The sequence below is a fragment of the Papio anubis genome, chromosome 1, assembly GCF_008728515.1.
Source record: "Papio anubis isolate 15944 chromosome 1, Panubis1.0, whole genome shotgun sequence".
NCBI classification, from domain to species: domain Eukaryota; kingdom Metazoa; phylum Chordata; class Mammalia; order Primates; family Cercopithecidae; genus Papio; species Papio anubis.
The window spans coordinates 50,826,268-50,844,131 of record NC_044976.1 but is presented as its reverse complement, the minus strand read 5'-3'; the positions used below and the strand labels follow the sequence as shown (position 1 = coordinate 50,844,131).

General features: G+C 43.7%; 1 protein-coding gene across 2 annotated transcripts in view; it reads left to right on the top strand.

The window, feature by feature from the left end:
- The first annotated feature begins 20 nt into the window (after positions 1–20).
- The window catches only part of ORC1 (origin recognition complex subunit 1), a 32,537-nt gene continuing 14,693 nt past the window's right edge, over positions 21–17,864 (top strand). For both annotated transcript variants that reach the window (XM_009208625.2, XM_017961535.3), the window contains exons 1-8: positions 21–238; positions 2,231–2,330; positions 2,972–3,099; positions 6,426–6,604; positions 7,929–8,247; positions 10,496–10,847; positions 14,520–14,624; positions 15,532–15,727. In XM_009208625.2, the coding sequence (XP_009206889.2) occupies positions 2,236–2,330; positions 2,972–3,099; positions 6,426–6,604; positions 7,929–8,247; positions 10,496–10,847; positions 14,520–14,624; positions 15,532–15,727 (1,374 nt within the window). In that variant the 5' untranslated portion in view covers positions 21–238; positions 2,231–2,235. The remainder of the gene's footprint in view (positions 239–2,230; positions 2,331–2,971; positions 3,100–6,425; positions 6,605–7,928; positions 8,248–10,495; positions 10,848–14,519; positions 14,625–15,531; positions 15,728–17,864) is intronic.

Below are 17,864 nucleotides of genomic sequence, written 5' to 3'. Positions count from 1 at the left end.
ACGCAGCGAAGGGATGGCCTGGGGGCGGGGCCACGCCGATTGGCGCGAAGTTTTCTTCGCTGCTTCCACCTTCCTTCCATTTCCAGCGAGACACACGCTTTCGTCCTGGCGTGCGGTCCGTAGCTGTAGGAGGAGCCCTGCGGTACAGGTTAGAGGTGCTGCATCCCCCGGAGCTCTCGAAGCGGAGGCGGTAGGAAACGGAGGGCTTGCGGCTAGCCGGAGGAAGCTTTGGAGCCCGGTGAGTGTGGCGTCCCGCGGGTTGCGAGGGACTCGGGGGAAGGCGCAGCGGAACCTCTGAAACTGAGGACGTTCTCTGTAGACTCACTCATTGATTCTTTCAGCTGACATGTACCCAGCGCCTGTTCAGTGCCAGGCACTGTTCTGAACTGTTAAGAGCGTTCCTCTGTTCCACACTCCAATTCCTAAAAGCGCTGCAGGGAACTGAGTTGCAGTGGGGAAGGCGGAAGCCAACAGCCGAGAAGCAGGAGCACTCCTGCCCTCCGTACCCTGAGGCTCAGTGATGACTTTCCCTCCATCTGCACTTGTAAAGCACTCGACTTACTTCGTTCTTTGAGCTATAGTGTAGGAATCACTACAGGGAAGGCGGAGCAGAGATTATTACCCCATTTTACGGACGTAGCAAATTGCGCCCAGAGAGGGACGTGTCTTAGGTCGCTTTTCGTGACTAAGCAGTCTGGGCTCCTACCCAGATCTTTTTTCAGATGAGCTCCTAACTGCTGGACTGCCATTCACCTTGTTTTCAGAAGAGAAGTCTGCTGGCTCTCTTCTTCTCTTGTCTAATCCCGGAACTGAAGGGTCTTCTGCCGTGACAGTTGGAAGAAGCATTCTTACCCTGGTCTATTTGTGAAACTGCAATGATTAGATACGATGCTAGTTGTCTGTAACGCATGAATAATAGTACCCTCTTCTCTGCTGTATTAGGTGGGCTGGAAATGCCAAAGGAGTTTCCAATATGACAGAATGGTTTAAGTCCCTCTGCAACAGTTCTTAACTTTAATGGAGGGCAATATGTGGCCTTTAGGAGGTTTGTGAATCTGCCGAAATTGAATCCAAAATTTTGCTTGAATTATATGTTAGTTCCATAATATTCATCAAATGATACTTAATAAATAAAACCACTGTACCTTACAAATAAATGGAAGGGATTAAGGTAGTGGGAAAGTGGATTTACCATTTTGCATTTTTTCACTTAATCTTCCATTATCCTAAAATAGTGCCTGGCACACGATGGGTACTTAATCAATATTGGTTGAATAAAAGGAAGATTCTATTCTCTCCATTTTGTGGGTAAGCAAATTGAGGCCCAATCCACAATGCTCAGTCAGTGGCTGGGAAGCCTGATTTATTATAATAAATACACCAAAAGCAAGCTGTCAGTTACATATTAACATTATCCAATTTCACACAATGTGTTGTAAGGTGAAGTAGTTAAGAGCACAGTAATTGCAATCTGGCTTTTTGGGGTTTGAGTTAAGGCTGTGCCATCCTGTATAAGATAGGACAAGTTATCACCTTGAAGTGATAATTAACATCTGCCTTTCTTTTTTTGAGACAGAGTTCTGCTCTGTCGCCCAGGCTAGAGTACAGTGTTGCGATCTCGGCTCACTGCAACCTCCACCTCCCGGGTTCAAGTGATTCGCCTACCACCACACCCACCTAATTTTTGTATTTTTAGTAGAGACGGGGTTTCACCATGTTGGCCAGGCTGGTACCGAACTCCTGACCTCAAGTGATCCACTTGCCTCAGCCTCTTAAAGTGCTGGGATTACAGGCATGAGCCACTGCACCCAGCCTTTGTATTTATGTTTCATCCCTGTGTGCATTTTATAAGTGTCATGAAGACATTTATAACCCCTGTATTACTGTCTTTTAATTTCACTCTGTTAGATGTTTTACACCTATTGTGCCTTATTCCTAGTATTTCTAAATGTTATAGTTTCATTTCTTAGGAATTGACCTTTCTGTTTTCCTGGATGGGAAGAGATAAGGCATAGTACAAGATGGACACAGATGATACTAAATTGCCTGTGTGTTATCTTCATAGACCATGACTTCAAATAAAATGTTTTCTTAGTCTAAAACATATGGGAGTGTAGCAGGGGCAGAAAATAAGTCTGAACTCATTTGAAGGCAGGGACTATGTCTTAGAATCCATCAGATAAATACCAAATATTTATCGTGGTAACTCAGAGTTTGGATTCTTCCACAGGAGCCATGGCACACTACCCCACAAGACTGAAGACCAGAAAAACTTATTCATGGGTTGGCAGGCCATTGTTGGATCGAAAACTGCACCACCAAACCTATAGGTGAGTGATGGGATCCTTTGGCTGTCCTGGAAATACAGCTTCTCAAGCTAAACAGTCAACTTGTATCTAGCCTGTTCTAATTACTACAGATTGACAATGAATGAACAGGAGATTAGAACTGATTGTAAGGAGGGGTTTTGTTTGATGCAAGAAGGTGATGGGATAAATATAGCAGTTAGTGATGAGGCAAAATTATGGTAGGCTCATAAAATTTTATATGTATGATAATGTCATGTCTATTTAAGGTGAGTTCTGTATAACTTTTGATGATAACAAGGTGATAGATGTTTTTACTGTGTCTTTCCCAGCCCTGGAGATCTCTGACAATTTGACATTGTTACTGAGCAGCTTGACAGCCTTGGGAAACATTTGTTGTGGGAAGCATTTGTTGTTGTTTGTCAATAACTGAGAGGAATTAGGGTTCATAATAAGACCTTTGGATTCATTACTCAGCTAAAACAATTCATTCAACCCACTTTGCCTATTCTGAAATATAACTGGGCGAATTGGTTTCCCAGTAGGAGAGTTGGTCAGCAGAAAGATATCAGGGGATTGGAGAGCCCTCTTCTTTGTGCCCAGGGGATCTGAAGAGCTTGACCCACTTTAAGTTATTTCCTAATGTGCTTCTCTGTTACTTCTAGAGAAATGTGTGTGAAAACAGAAGGTTGTTCCACCGAGATTCACATCCAGATTGGACAGTTTGTTTTGATTGAAGGGGACGATGATGAAAACCCGTATGTTGCTAAATTGCTTGAATTGTTCGAAGATGGTGAGTTTGGGACTGGAATAATAAACCGTTCCTTGTCATGAATGATTGAGAGGTGGGGAGATTGTCGACTCTTTTGTTCACAGCAGTGTGCAGGGCACATTAGACTGAGGTGGGATCACGTAAGAACTAGCTGCATCTTCTTCCATCTAGAAAACTTCTTTACTCACCAAAGCAGTATTGAGTAAAATGGAACTGGAAGGCTCAGTAATTTAACTTTTTCATTATTTGGGGAGATAAGAATGGCTATTAAGGCAGAATTGGGGGGGCTGGAGAGAATGGATGAATTTGGGAGGAAGAGAAGGAAAAAACAGTTAATTTGCACTATGATAGAGATGTGTCCTTTAATTTTGACATGAAGGTTGGTAATACATTTTGCAAGTGCTACTTCGTTATAAATGAAGAGGTAAGTTGGATTTCGAAGGTGTAGCAGTTGGGGCTTCAGTCAGGGAGAACAAAAACACTTAAGGTGTTTTACCCAGAGGAACTTGTGTGTTAGTGTTGGAAAGGCTAGAAGAAAAGGTGACATTTCCCAGAGATGAGTAAGTGCAGGAAGCCACTACTGCCCCTAGGCTGGAGGAGCAAAATGGAAGGTGGCATCAACCAGAGCCTACAAGCCCACATTGAAAGCCTTGGCCGATTTGCTGACCTTCTAACCCTCTGCAAAACAAGAGGAGAGCACAGAAATGTGGGAGCTGGGCGTGGCTCCACAAGGAGGATTAGGAAGACAGCAATTTGAAACTATCCAAAACTGCCTCGTTCAAGAGACAGAAGAATGGCATGGTCATTAGGTAATCCTATGGTAGTCTGTATGCTCAAGAGAAGGAACTGATAGACTGAGTGGATAAAGATGTTTTACATTACTATAGTCCCCCTTATCCATGGTTTCAGTTTCTGCAATTTCAGTTACCTGATGACAACCGTAGTCCAAAAATGGTAAATGGAAGATTCCAGAAATAAGTCATAAGCTTTAAATTGTGTGCCATTGTGAGTAATGTGATGAAATCTCACGCTGTCCCACTTGGAATGTGAGTCATCCCTTTGTCCAGTGTATCCGTGCTGTACAGTATGTATGTATAGGAAAAAGCATAGCATATACAGGGTTAGTGGCAGTATCTGCAGGTTCAAACATCTACTGGTCTTGGCGCATACCCTCAGCAGATAAGGGGAGAGTACTGCACATAGATAAGGGGGATCTTTGACATACTTTCTCTTTGACATACTTTGAAGTATGGAGAAAAACCTCATCAAACTAATGTCTAATAGAGGCAGCACATCAGAATCACAGTTTTCAGTGTATAGATTCTAGAATCCTCTCTTGGTGCTCCATTGGATGGCTTTAGTCTTTCTCTGAAGAAAGCTAAGAAGAGAAGAGATGATGATGATGGCAGTAGTGAGTGTTCTTTCAGTTGGAGCTATTGCTGGTGTGGAGTGATGCAAATCGTATGCGGTAATAATAAAGCTGAAGATTGCAAGCATGCATTTGCCAGAAGTCATCTCAGTGGTTGATGCTGTAATTCTTTTGTGTGTGTGTGTGTGTGTGTGTGTGTGAGTGACAGAATCATGCTCTGTCGCCCAGACTGGAGTGCAGTGGTGCGATCTCAGCTCATGCAACCTCAACCTCCTGGGTTCAAACAATTCTCCTGCCTCAGCCTCCCGAGTAGCTGGGATGACAGGCACCTGCCACCACGCCCAGCTAATTTTTTTTTTTTTTTTTTGAGACAGTCTTGCTCTTGTCGCCCAGGCTGGAGTGCAGTGGCACCATCTCGGCTCACTGCAAGCTCCGCCTCCTGGATTCAAGCCATTCTCCTGCCTCAGCCTCCCAAGTAGCTGGGACTACAGGCACCCGCCACCACGCCCAGCTAATTTTTTGTATTTTTAGTAGAGACAGGGTTTCACCGTGTTAGCCAGGATGGTCTCGAGCTCCTGACCTCACGATCTGCCTCCCAAAGTGCTAGGATTACAGGCGTGAGCCGCCACACCTGACCAACTTTTTGTAGGATTTTTGTTTTGCTACTGTTTGATTCTGTCTTTATAGTCACTGATTTTTATTTGTTCATTGCGTGTGTTTAGAGTAGCTCCTCTCAGAGGCCTTTTTGTCATTCCTTTGCTGGCTGATAGCACCATTAGGAAATGGAGCAACCCCAGAAGAGCGGGTGTGTGGGCTGGAATTAGATTGCTGCAGTTGGTCATGTGACCTTTGACAAACTCCTTTAAGGTCCTCGTCACTTGATTTCTTTGCCTGAAAAGGGGGATAGCTGTAGTACCTACCTTGTAGGGTTATTAGAAGGATTAAAGATCGGCCGGGTGTGGTGGCTAACGCCTGTAATCCCAGCACTTTGGGAGGCCGAGGCAGGCAGATCACAAGGTCAGGAGATTGAGACCGTCCTGGCTAACACGGTGAAACCCCATCTCTACTAAAAATGCAAAAAAAAATTAGCCGGGCGTGGTGGCGGGTACCTGTAATCCCAGCTACTTGGGAGGCTGAGGCAGGATAATGGCGTGAACCTGGGAGGCAGAGCTTGCAGTGAGCCAAGATCAAACCACTGCACTCCAGTCTAGCTGACAGAGTGAGAGTGAGACTCTGTCTCAAAAAAAAAAAGGTAACACATGTTGGGCCAGGCACGGTGGATCATTCCTGTAATCCCAGCACTTTGAAAGGCCAAGGCGGGCGGATCACTTGAGGTCAAGGGTTTGAGACCAGCCTGGCCAACATGGTGAAACCCCATCTCTACTAAAAATATAAAAATTAGCTAGGCGTGGTGGCAGGGGCCTGTGGTCCCAGCTACTTGGGAGGTTGAGCCAGGAGAATCTCCTGAACTAGGGAGGCAGAGGTTGCAGTGAGCCGAGATCACGCCACTGCACTCCAGCCTGGGGGGCAGAACAAGATTCCGTCTCAAAAAAATAAATAGAAAAATGTTGGCCAGACATGGTGGCTTATGCCTGTGATTTCAGCACTTTGGGAGGCCAAGGTAGGCAGATCACATGAAGTCATGAGTTTGAGACCATTCTGGCCAACATGGTGAAACCTCGTCTCTACTAAAAATATAAAAATTAGCCAGGTAGGATGGCAGGGGCCTATAATCCCAGCTACTCAGGAGGCTGGGGCAGCAGAATCGCTTGAACCCCAGAGGCGGAGGTTGCAGTGAGCCAAGATGGGGCCACTGCACCCTAGCCTGGGTGACAGAGACTGTCTGAAAAAACGAAACAAAACAAAAAACAAAACTACACATGTCAAGGGCTAAGCACGGTGTCTGGCACATAGGAATTGCCCAGTAAAGTGTCCTTGAGTTGTCTTAACCTTTCCCTTTCCACCGAATTCCTTCTAGATTCTGATCCTCCTCATAAGAAACGTGCTCGAGTACAGTGGTTTGTCCGATTCTGTGAAGTCCCTGCCTGTAAACGGCATTTGTTGGGCCGGAAGCCTGGTGCACAGGAAATATTCTGGTATGATTACCCGGCCTGTGACAACAACATTAATGCGGAGACCATCATTGGCCTTGTTCGGGTAGGTGATGTCACAATCCTTGGTTCTACTTTGAAGCTTATTTCTGTCTGCCTCCTGAACTGCATGACCCCAGAAATATTACCGGCTCTAATTTACCCCATGGGGAATATATTATTTTCTGTCATCTTCTGTGCTTGCCTGTCTATTTCATCTCAACAAATATATACTGAGAGCACATATCATGTGTTAGGAGCCTCCTGCAAGAGGTGACATTTGGGTTGTGACCTGAGGGATGAGCAGGAATTAGCAGATGTATGTCAGGTGGATGTTATATTTAGCTATGACTGTGGCATGCGTAGAGCATTGTGAGGCTGAATATGCTGGCTTAAACGAGGACTGCACGTTGAATAAATCAGTACAAAGAGTGCTAGTTGCTACAGACAAATTTGTATGACAAGATTTCATAATAAATCAGGTGCTAATGAGCGACTGGTTTGCACGCTGAAGTAAGTCACTGGTTATGAGATTTTCCTGAAGTGACTTCAGGCTCCCCAACATGGGATTAGGTTGTGGCGTGAGGTGTGGTTGTATGCTGATTCTGTGGTTCATTGAGCGTTAGGGCAGAGACTCTCGTCTGGCCTGATTATTGTAATTTATCTTTGAGTTAAATGAGCGAAGAAGAGAAAGCTAAAGGAGTGTGAGGTAGAGGCAGAAGTTGAGGCAGCAGGATGAGTATACACAGAGAGGCACAGGGCTTGGGGCATCTGGGCAGGAGCACAGTGGTGGGAATAGCAGGACTGTGACAAGACCACTTCAAGCAGTATTGCACACTCTGCAGGTAAAACGAGGCCAGATCTTAGAAGGCATTGAAAAAGTAGTTTAAGTAATTTGGTCTTGCAACAGTGGGAGTCATTATTGGCTGTTGAGCAGGAGAGCATGTTTAGGTAAGTTGGTGGGGAAACTTGGCATAGGTGAACAGAATGGACTGGAAAAGAAAGCAATGGTAGGGTATAAGAATATCAGCTAGGAGGAATCTGTGAAAATAACCCAGGAGGGAGATGAGGCGTATTTGAACTAGGTTGATAATAATAGGAATTGAGAGGTGAACAATAAACATGTTTTAAAATGAAAGGAATAATTTATATATTTCATTAATGTCTTTAAAGCCATTAATGATTAAATGAGTAAATACTCAGTAAATACTCATTATTCTTATGTGTTTTTCTAGCAATATGTTATGCCATGTCTGTGCCTCTTTAGATTGGAAAGGTAACATTTTAGGTACAGATGTGGACTTAAATGTTTTTAATTGTAGCTCTGATGGCATACTCCTTGGCTGTCTTGGGGCTCATCTCATCCTGCTTACCTGTACTTCTGAATTCAGGTGATACCTTTAGCCCCAAAGGATGTGGTACCGACGAATCTGAAAAATGAGAAGACTCTCTTTGTGAAACTCTCCTGGAATGAGAAGAAGTTCAGGCCACTGTCCTCAGAACTATTTGCGGAGTTGAATAAACCACAAGAGAGTGCAGCCAAGTGCCAGAAGCCCGTGGGAGCAAAGAGTGAGAGTGCAGAAAGCCCTTCTTGGACCCCAGCAGAACATGTGGCCAAAAGGATTGAATCAAGGCACTCCACCTCCAAATCTCGCCAAACTCCTACCCGTCCTCTTACCCCAAGAGCCAGGAAGAGGCTGGAGCTTGGCAGTAAGTTGTGGAAGGGATCACAGTGGGCAATACTGGGGCTAAAGGATTATGTGATAAAAATGTTCATTTATGGGACAGTATTGAGTTAGTGATCATAGTGCACTATAGCCTGGAACTCAAGTGATCAAGCTCAAGCAATCCTCTTGCCTCAGCCTCCCCAGTAGCTACAAAGGTAGGTCACTGCACTTGGCTCTATTTTCTGGGTTTTTTTGTTTTTGTTTTTTGAGACAGAGTCTTGCTGTGTCACCCAGGTTGGAATGCAATGGCACAATCATGACTTATTGTAGGCTTGACCTCCTGGGCTCAAATGATCCTCCTGCCTCAGTCTCCCAAGTAGCTGGGACTACAAGTGCATACCACTATGCCTGGCTAATTTTATTTTAATTTTTTGTAGCAAGAGGGTCTTGCCATGTTGCCCAGGCTGGTCTCAAACTCCTGGGCTCAAGTGATCCACCCGCCTTGGCCTCCCAAAGTGCTGGGATTACAGGCATGAGCCACCATGCCCAGCTATCAGAGTTTGTGTTTCATTTTAAGACTTCACCCATTTTTTATTTAATTTTTTAAATATGTGAAACATTAATATCATTCGAGTCAAAACTACTTAAATCTACCTAGAAAAGCACTACTCCTTTCCTTGCCTTCCCACCCTGCTTACCCCACTTTCTACATGTTAATTAATTGTTTTACTTTCTGGTTTATCTTTCGTATGTTTCCTTTTGGAAGAATCAGCAGATGTGTATGCATATATGTATACCTATGTACAGACACGCATATATTTTTATTTTTCATTTTCTTACCAATAGGGTAGCATACTGGATATATTCTTTTCCAACTTGCTTTTTCCCCTTACAATGTATCTAAAACTCACTCCACAGCCTTTCTGAGAGCTCATCCTCACTTGTTATATATAGTCATTCATCCTTTTTGAATTTTTTGTGTAGGTGTCAAGTTCTTCAAGTATAAGTTACTTGTATTCTTGATAGCTCTATAGTACACTATGTGTTTTAGGAACTGAATGTAAAGTACAAAACAGAAAATGCTGCAAAAATATTAACTAATCTGTAATACCACCTTCAGAAATGAAGGGGCTGACTGGGGCCGATGGCTCATGCCTGTAATCCCAACACTTTTGGAGGCCGAGGCAGGTGGATCAACTGAGGTCAGGCATTCAAGACCAGCCTGGCCAACATGGTGAAACCCCGTCTCTACTAAAAATGCAAAAAATTAGCCGGGTGTGGCAGCATGTGCCTGTAATCCCAGCTACTCGGGAGGCTGAGCAGGAGAATCGCTTGAACCCGGGAGGCACAGGTTACAGTGAGCTGAGATCACGCTATTGCGCTCCAGCCTGGGCGACAGAGCGAGACTCAGTCTCAAAAAAAAGAAAAAAGAAAAAAAAAGAAATGGGGGGGGGTTTCTTTTTTTTTTCCTTATGTCCTCTCTTCTTCATCTTTCAACTCTGTTGAAATTTTACCTTTCTTTCAAGGTATATCTCAAAAGCCATCTTTATGAGCACTCATGTGCTTCTGGACACTTATTTCACTTTATGTAATATAATAGGCAGTCTTGTATATCATCCGTTAGACTAGAGTGTTTTGTGTATTGGAACCAGGGTTGAGCCTCATTCAACTTTTGTTTAACCTTAGCCCCCATCACATGCCTGCCTTTTTAATTGCGCAGTTGGTATCTGCAAATGGGCAGCTGGGGTCCTTGGTGCTGTGGTCCTCGTGAGGGAGGAGCAATTCCACACAGTTTTGTGTATTCACAGAACCCAGCGGATTGTTCCCAGGAACCCCACTTCTCTCCAGTGGCAGATACAATCTGGGTTATTGTGCTATCAAGTAATCATTGTTACTTGATAGCATCTCTAGTATAAATTTCTTCAAATGTCATTGAGTTAGGATTGAAGGCGTGTGATGTTACCCCAATTGAGACCCACTGTTCTGATAGGTTATTTCAGGGAAACCTGTTAGAGATGAGAGAAGACTTATCCCATTTATCTGCAAAAGCTGACTTAAAAGTTGACTTATGGTTCTAACTAGGAAAATCACTCCTAAAATTTAGGTGAGAGATGAAAAATTATTAGAGCTACCCGGGCTGGAGAAAGAAAGCCTGGAATGATTAAAAATATAGCTAATTCATGTTTTACGTATAACTCGGTGGCAGAATTTGGCTGTAATGAGATTGCGGGTTTGTATGTTGTTAGGTAAAAAACTTACACATTGTCTGTGGTGATTTATCTTGGGCTTAGGTAACCCTCAGATGTCCCAGCAGACTTCACGTGCCTCCTTGGATTCTCCAGGAAGAATGAAACGGAAAGTGGCCTTCTCGGAGATCACCTCACCTTCTAAGAGATCTCAGCCTGATAAACTTCAGACCTTGTCTCCAGCTCTGAAAGCCCCAGAGAAAACCAGAGAGACTGGACTCTGTTATACTGAGGATGATGAGGCTTCACCCAAACGTTGCATAATCCTGAGAACCCGAATTCCAGCTTCGAAAACCATAGACATTAAAGAGGAGAGAATACTTACCCCTATCAGAGGGGGACAGAAATCTTCAGTGATGCCATCTGTGATTCTGAAACCAGAAAACATCAAAAAGAGGTGACCAGGGACATTACCCACAGAGCAAACTGAAATCCTTCACATCATGTGAAGTGTGTGGGTCATAGTCAAAAAAGTTAGAACAGTAGTTGAAAAACCTATGTCACAGAATTATTGGGGAGCTTTCTTAAAATACAGATTTCTAGGCCTCTTCCCACACCTGGTGAGTCAGACTCCAAGCACTGGTCCTAGGAATCTATATTTGGAAATGCTATTCAGATGATTCCAATATACCCGAGCTGTTATTTGGGGATCATTGTTATAGAAGACAACTTCCCAAACCTGCATTGCTATCCAGTTTGGGATTTCATTAGTTCCTGTGGCTTTTTGCCACATTTTAACAGTCATTTTTTAAGGCAGTTTTTCATTGTTGTTGTTTAATTTTATTTCAATAGTTTTTGGGGAACAGGTGGTTTTTGGTTACATGGGTAAGTTTTTAAGTGGTGATTTCTGAGGTTTTGGTGCACTTGTCACCTGACCAGTGTACATTGTACCCGATATGTAGTCTTTTATTTCTCACCCCTCTTCCACCCTTCCCCTTGAGTCCCCAAAGTCCCTTATATCATTCTTATGCCTATGCATCCTCATAGCTTAGCTCCCACTTATAAGTGAGGATATGTGATATTTGATTTTCCATTCCCAAGTTACTTCACTTAGAATAATGGTCTCAACTCCATCCAAGTTGCTGGAAATGCCATTATTTCATTGTTTTATGGCTGAGTAGTATTCCATGATAAATATATACCACATTTTCTTCATCCACTTGTTGGTTGATGGGCATTTAGGCTGGTTCCATATTTTTGCCATTGCAAATTGTGCTGCTATAAACATGCGTGTGCATGTGTCTTTTTTTAATATAATGACTTCTTTTCCTTTGGGTAGATACCCAGAAGTGGGATTGCTGAATCAAATGGTGGATCTACTTTTAGTTCTTTAAGGAATCTCCACAGTGTTTTCTATAGTGGTTGTACAACTGTACATTCCCACCAGCAGTGTAGAAGTGTTCCTTTTTCACTGCATCCACACTAACATCTATTATTTTTTGCTTTTTAAATTATGGCCATTCTAACAGGAATAAGGTGGTATTTCATTGTGGTTTTAATTTGCATTTCCCTGATAATTAGTGCTGTTGAATATTTTTTTCATATGTTTGCTGGCTGTTTCTATACCTTCTTTTGAGAATTGTCTATTCATGTCCTTTGCCTACTTTTTTTCCCTTTTGTTTTTTTTGAGAGGGAGTCTTGATCTGTTGCCCAAGCTAGAGTACAGTGGTGCAAACTTGGCTCACTACAACCTCCGCCTCCTGAGTTCTAGCAATTCTCCTGCCTCAACCTCCTGAGTAGCTGGGACTACAGGCACTTGCCACCACGCCCGACTAATTTTTGTATTTTAGTAGAGGCGGGATTTCACCATGTTGGCCAGGCTAGTCTCAAACTCCTACCTCAAGTGATCAACTCACCTTAGCCTCCCAGAGTGCTGGGATTACAGGTGTGAGCCACCGCACCCGGCTTTTTGCCCACTTTTTGATGGGATTATTTGTTTTTTTCTTGCTGATTTGTTTGAGTTCCTTGTAGATTCTGGATATTAGTCCTTTGTTGGATGCATAGTTTGCAAATATTTTCTCCCACTCTGGATTGTCTGTTTATAGTCTGCTGATTATTTCTTTTGCTGCGCAGAAGCTTTTTAGTATCATTAGGTCCCATTTATTTATTGTTGTTTTTGTTGCATTTGCTTTTGCTTTCTAAGTCATTAATTCTTTGCCTAACAATGTCTAGAAGACTTTTTCCAATGTTAGAATTTCTTTTTTCTAGATTTTTTTTTTTTTTTTTTTTTTTTTTTGAGACGGAGTCTCACTCTGACGCCCAGGCTGGAGTGCAGTGGCATGATCTCGGCTCACTGCAACCTCTGCTTCCCAGGTTCAAGCAATTCTTCTGCTTCAGCCTCCCAAGTAGCTGGGACTACTGGCGCATGCCACCACACCTGGCTAATTTTTGTATTTTTGGTAGAGATGGGGTTTCACCATATTGGCCAGACTGGTCTTGAACTCCTGACCTTGTGACCCACCTGCCTCAGCCTCCCAAAGTACTGAGATTACAGGCGTGAACCACCACGCCTACCCATTATCTTCTAGATTTTTTATGGTTTCAGGTTTTAGATTTAAGTCTCTGATCCATCTTTAGTTGATTTTTGTATAAGATGAGAGATGAGGATCCAGTTTCATTCTTCTTTTTTTGGAGACGGAGTTGCGCTCTTGTTGTCCAGGCTGGAGTGCAGTGGCACGATCTTGGATTACTGCAACCTTGCGGGTTCAAGCAATTCTCCTGCCTCAGCCTCCCAAGTAGCTGGGATTATAGGCATCTGCCACTGCCCAGCTAATTTTTTGTATTTTTAGTAGAGACTAATCTCTCAAACTCCTGACCTCAGGTGATCCACCCACCTCGACCTCCCAAAGTGCTGGGATTACAGGCATGAGCCACCACGGCTGGCCCCAGTTTCATTCTTCTACATGTGGCCTGCCAATTATTCCAGCACCATTTGTTGAATAGGGTGTCCTTTTCCCACTTTATGTTTTTGCTTGCTTTGTGGAAGATCAGTTGGCTATATTTGGCTTTATTTCTGGGTTCTCTGTTCTGTTCCATTGGTCTACGTGCCTATTTTTATACCAGTACCATTTTGTTTTGGTAACTATATCCTTGAAGTTACAGTTTGAAGTCAGGTAATGTGATGCCTCCACATTTTTCTTTTTGCTTAGTATTGCTTTGTCTATGCGGGCTTTCTTTTTTGGTCCATATGAATTTTAGTATTTTTTTTTAGTTCTGTGAAGAATGATGATAGTATTTTGATAGGAATTGCATTGAATATGTTGAATCTGTAGATTGCTTTTGCAGTGTGGTCATTTCACAATATTGATTCTACCCATCCATGAGCATGGGATGTGTTTCCATTTGTTTGTGTCATCTCTGATTTCTTTCAGCAATGTATCAGATCTAGGACCTTTTTGGATGAGTCTTTAAAGGGTTTTCTAGGTATATGATCGGATCATTGGTGAACATGAACAGTTTGACATACTCTTTTTTAATTCGGATGCCCTTTATTTCTTTGTCTTGTCTGATTGCTCTGGCTAGGACTCATTTTTTAACTGGAGACTATTCTCAAATACAAACTGTACAAAAAGATAAGACATTTAGAACAAACTTTGCTGTACAAATAAAAATGCAACAAGCCAGAAGTTACAATTTGTAGTATTTGCTACCTAGAAACTTCACCTGTTCCATAATAGGTTGCTCAATAAATGCTTTATATTGAATATACAGCTGCATTTGTGCTAACCTTGAGCCTGTGTGGATAGTAAATTCATACATGCATCAGAAACAAAAAAGGACAAGCACCTCTCCCTGGGAGTAGTATATTTTGGTTTCTAGTTGGGGAGGTGGTGAGTCTGATTTAAATAAGCTTAAGGCAGACTTTGAACTCCGGGTTTCAGTCAAGCTTCAGTTATAACTTTTAAGTTATAATGTTTTGCCAACTTTTTAGCAAAAAGAAAGTTTGGTCTTTTCAAAGTATATATAAAAAGACTGGGAGCCAATCAGGCCACTTGACTATCTTCTAGTGCCTTTTGGACACTCTGGTGTCCAAAACTGCTTCCCGTGACCTCGCTGTGATTTCTTGTAGGGATGCAAAAGAAACAGAAGCTCAGAATGAAGCCACCTCTACTCCCCGTCATATCCGCAGAAAGAGCTCTGTCTTGTCTATGAACCGGATTAGGCAGCAGCTTCGGTAAGACTACTCCTTGGCAGGCAGAGAAACATTGCTGCCATCTCTGATATCTATACTCTTATCTCTCAAAGCCTCTTATATTGTTTATTTGCCAATCCATTGAAATTGATCTTTTACCAGGCCGGGCGCGGTGGCTCAAGCCTGTAATCCCAGCACTTTGGGAGGCCGAGACGGGCAGATCACGAGGTCAGGAGATCGAGACCATCCTGGCTAACACGGTGAAACCCCGTCTCTACTAAAAAAATACAAAAAAAACTAGCCGGGTGAGGCGGCGGGGTCCTGTAGTCCCAGCTACTCAGGAGGCTGAGGCAGGAGAATGGCGTGAACCCGGGAGGCGGAGCTTGCAGTGAGCTGAGATCCCGCCACTGCACTCCGGCCTGGGCGACAGAGCGAGACTCTGTCTCAAAAAAAAAAAAAAAAAACAACAACAACAAAATTGACCTTTTACCTAGCATGTCTGGAATTATGTTAAGTTTCAGATAAGTGTCTTAGTTTGAAGGGGCAAGAAATACTTCCTGGCCTTAGGTGGCTCCCATCCTTAATCATCATGTCCAGCAAGACTGGTGGTGGGATGGGGTGCCTAAGAGCATGAACTTGGATTCTGACAGATCTGAATTTGAACCTGGGCTTTGTCATTTACTATCTGTGTAACCTTGGGAAGGCAAATTTACCTTTCTAAGTCTGAAATTCCTCATCTACACAATATAATAATATACATGTCATAAATTTGTTCAGGGGTTTAATGAGATAATATAAATAATGCTCCTAACAGTGTCTCTCAGTAGCAAGCACCCATGTTGTCTGCTCACAAGGACCCTGCAATGCTTGTAATCCACACTAACGTTATGGAGTTCTTCTTATTTAGACTTGAACACTGAGTAGCAAAAAATATGTCCCTACCATTTAGGTTTCTAGGTCATAGTAAAAGTGACCAAGAAGAGAAAGAGATTCTGTCAGCAGCAGAGATTTCAGAATCTAGCAGTGACGAAGAAGAGGCTTCCACGCCACCCGTTCCAAGGAGAACACCCAGAACTGTGTCCAGGAACCTGCGATCTTCCTTGAAGTCATCCTTACATACCCCCACGAAGATGCCAAAGAAAAGTGTAAGGTTCTACTAGGTTTACTTCCCATCGAAGCATCCCTCTCTTAGTTTAAAAGTTACAAATGCTGAGGTCACAGATTAGTAACAGCTGGAATCTGAGGACAGGTCTGTTATATTCAATGCTATTCCTTGTGGAATATTCATGGAGAAAGGGACCTAAGTGAACACTGGGACTGAAAATGAATCTAGTAGAGAGTGATTTTTGAGTTAAGTCCCTTTTACGGTACAGAATCAGACGGCCAAGAGCTGAACTTCTGAGGGAAGTACAAGACCCACTCCTCTTTGCATCTCCCACGGAGCACTGGCAGAGTGGGTATCGCATGTACGGCCACAGAGCCGTGGTGTTAGTTTTGTTGTCCCACTTGACACACCTGAGAAACCAGGAGTGCTACTTACATATTGGTAACAAATCGTGTCACAGCAAGATGGAAGGAGGAGATCAATGGACATCTTTTCTGCTTCCTGTGGAACTTTAGCAGAACACCGAAAAGGTATTCAGATCAGGATCTTCTGATGTTTGAGTGTGCTTGAGAAATGTTTGAATTAAAGTTAAATTGAGAGAGCATCTTATTCTTTGGAACGCAATTGGGAAATCTTAATTAGAAGACTTTCTAAAGCTGATGTCCATTTCTCCACATGAAGATGTGATTTGGCTTGGGTTGAAATCAAAGAAAAATCTCGGCTAGGCACGGTGGCTCATGCCTGTAATCCCAGCACTTTGGGAGGCCGAGGTGGACAGATCACTTGAGGTCAGGAGTTCAAGACCAGCCTGGCCAACAATGGTGAAACCCTGTCTGTGCTAAAAATACAAAAATTAGCCGGGCTAATGGTGGCAGGCGCCTGTAATCCCAGCTACTCTGGAGGCTGAGGCGGGAGAATCACTTGAACCTGGGAGGCGGAGGTTTCAGTGAGCTGAGATGGCGCCATAGCACTCTAGCCTTGGCGTCAGAGTGAGACTATCTCAAGAAAAAAGAAAAGTCTCCAGGGAAAGGAATCCAGTAGATCAGTCATCCCCAGCCCTTTTGGCACCAGGGACCCCCTTCGTGGAAGACACATTTTCTACAGATGGCAGGGACTTGGGGGATGGTTTCAGGATGAAATTGTTCTACCCCAGATCTCCAGGCATTAGATTCTCATAAGGAGTGTGCAACCTAGATCCCTTGCACACGCAGTTCGCAATAGGGTTCACACTCCTATGAGAATCGAATGCCTCTGCTGCTCTAGCAGAAGGCAGAGCTCAGGTGGTAATGCTCACCCGCCCACCACTCTTCCTCCTGCTGTGTGTCCTGGTTCCTAACAGACCTCTGGTTTGATTGTGCCTCCTCGCCCCAACCCAAAAGTAGGGATATAAGGCGTAGGGTACCTTCAGCATAATAAAAGGCAGAAGCCCATCAGGTTTCTTGATACCTTCTCAGCAAGGCCTTGTCAGTTCTTTTCAGTTTTCTCCAAAATCAATAAATGTAGACTTTTTTTTTTTTTTTGAGACAGGGTCTTGCTCTGTCTCTTGCCCAGGCTGGTGTGCAGTGGTGCAATCTCAGCTCACTGTAGCCTCAACTTCCCAGGCTCGAGCAATCCTTCCACCTCAGCCTCCCTAGTAGCTAGTGCCATCATGCCTAGCTAATTTAGAGGGGGCTTTCACCTCTGTGTTGCCCAGGCTGGCCTCGAACTCCTGAGTTTAAGCAGTCCTCCTGCCTCAGCCTTCCAAAGTGCTGGGATTACAGGCGTGCATCACCACACCAGCCTGTAAAGCCTTTTAAACAGATAGAGTTTAAGTGCGTTCTGCCTCGGGAGGAAGTGGAGAGATTGTTCTTTCTCTAGCCAGGCTGAAAACAGAGGGTGGGTAGAGTGAAATGCCGCATAGGAGGGAATGCTTTGTAGAAATTCCATGAAGATGAGGGAAGCAGCAACAGGCCTGCTCCAGCAAGCCATGAGCAAGGAAGAAGATAGAGGGCTGCTAGACTAGACTAAGCAGTGATCTGGGGGTTTGGAGTGGAAAAATCTGCCAGGGTTTCTCCAAGTCCCGCACTGTGGGCCATGGAAGTCCTGGGCTGATGCTTGACCATATCTTCAAGTAAGCCCAGAGAAAGATCTTATGAATCAAACGTAGTTTATGCTTTCTCTTCTCTTCTGTATTTGGG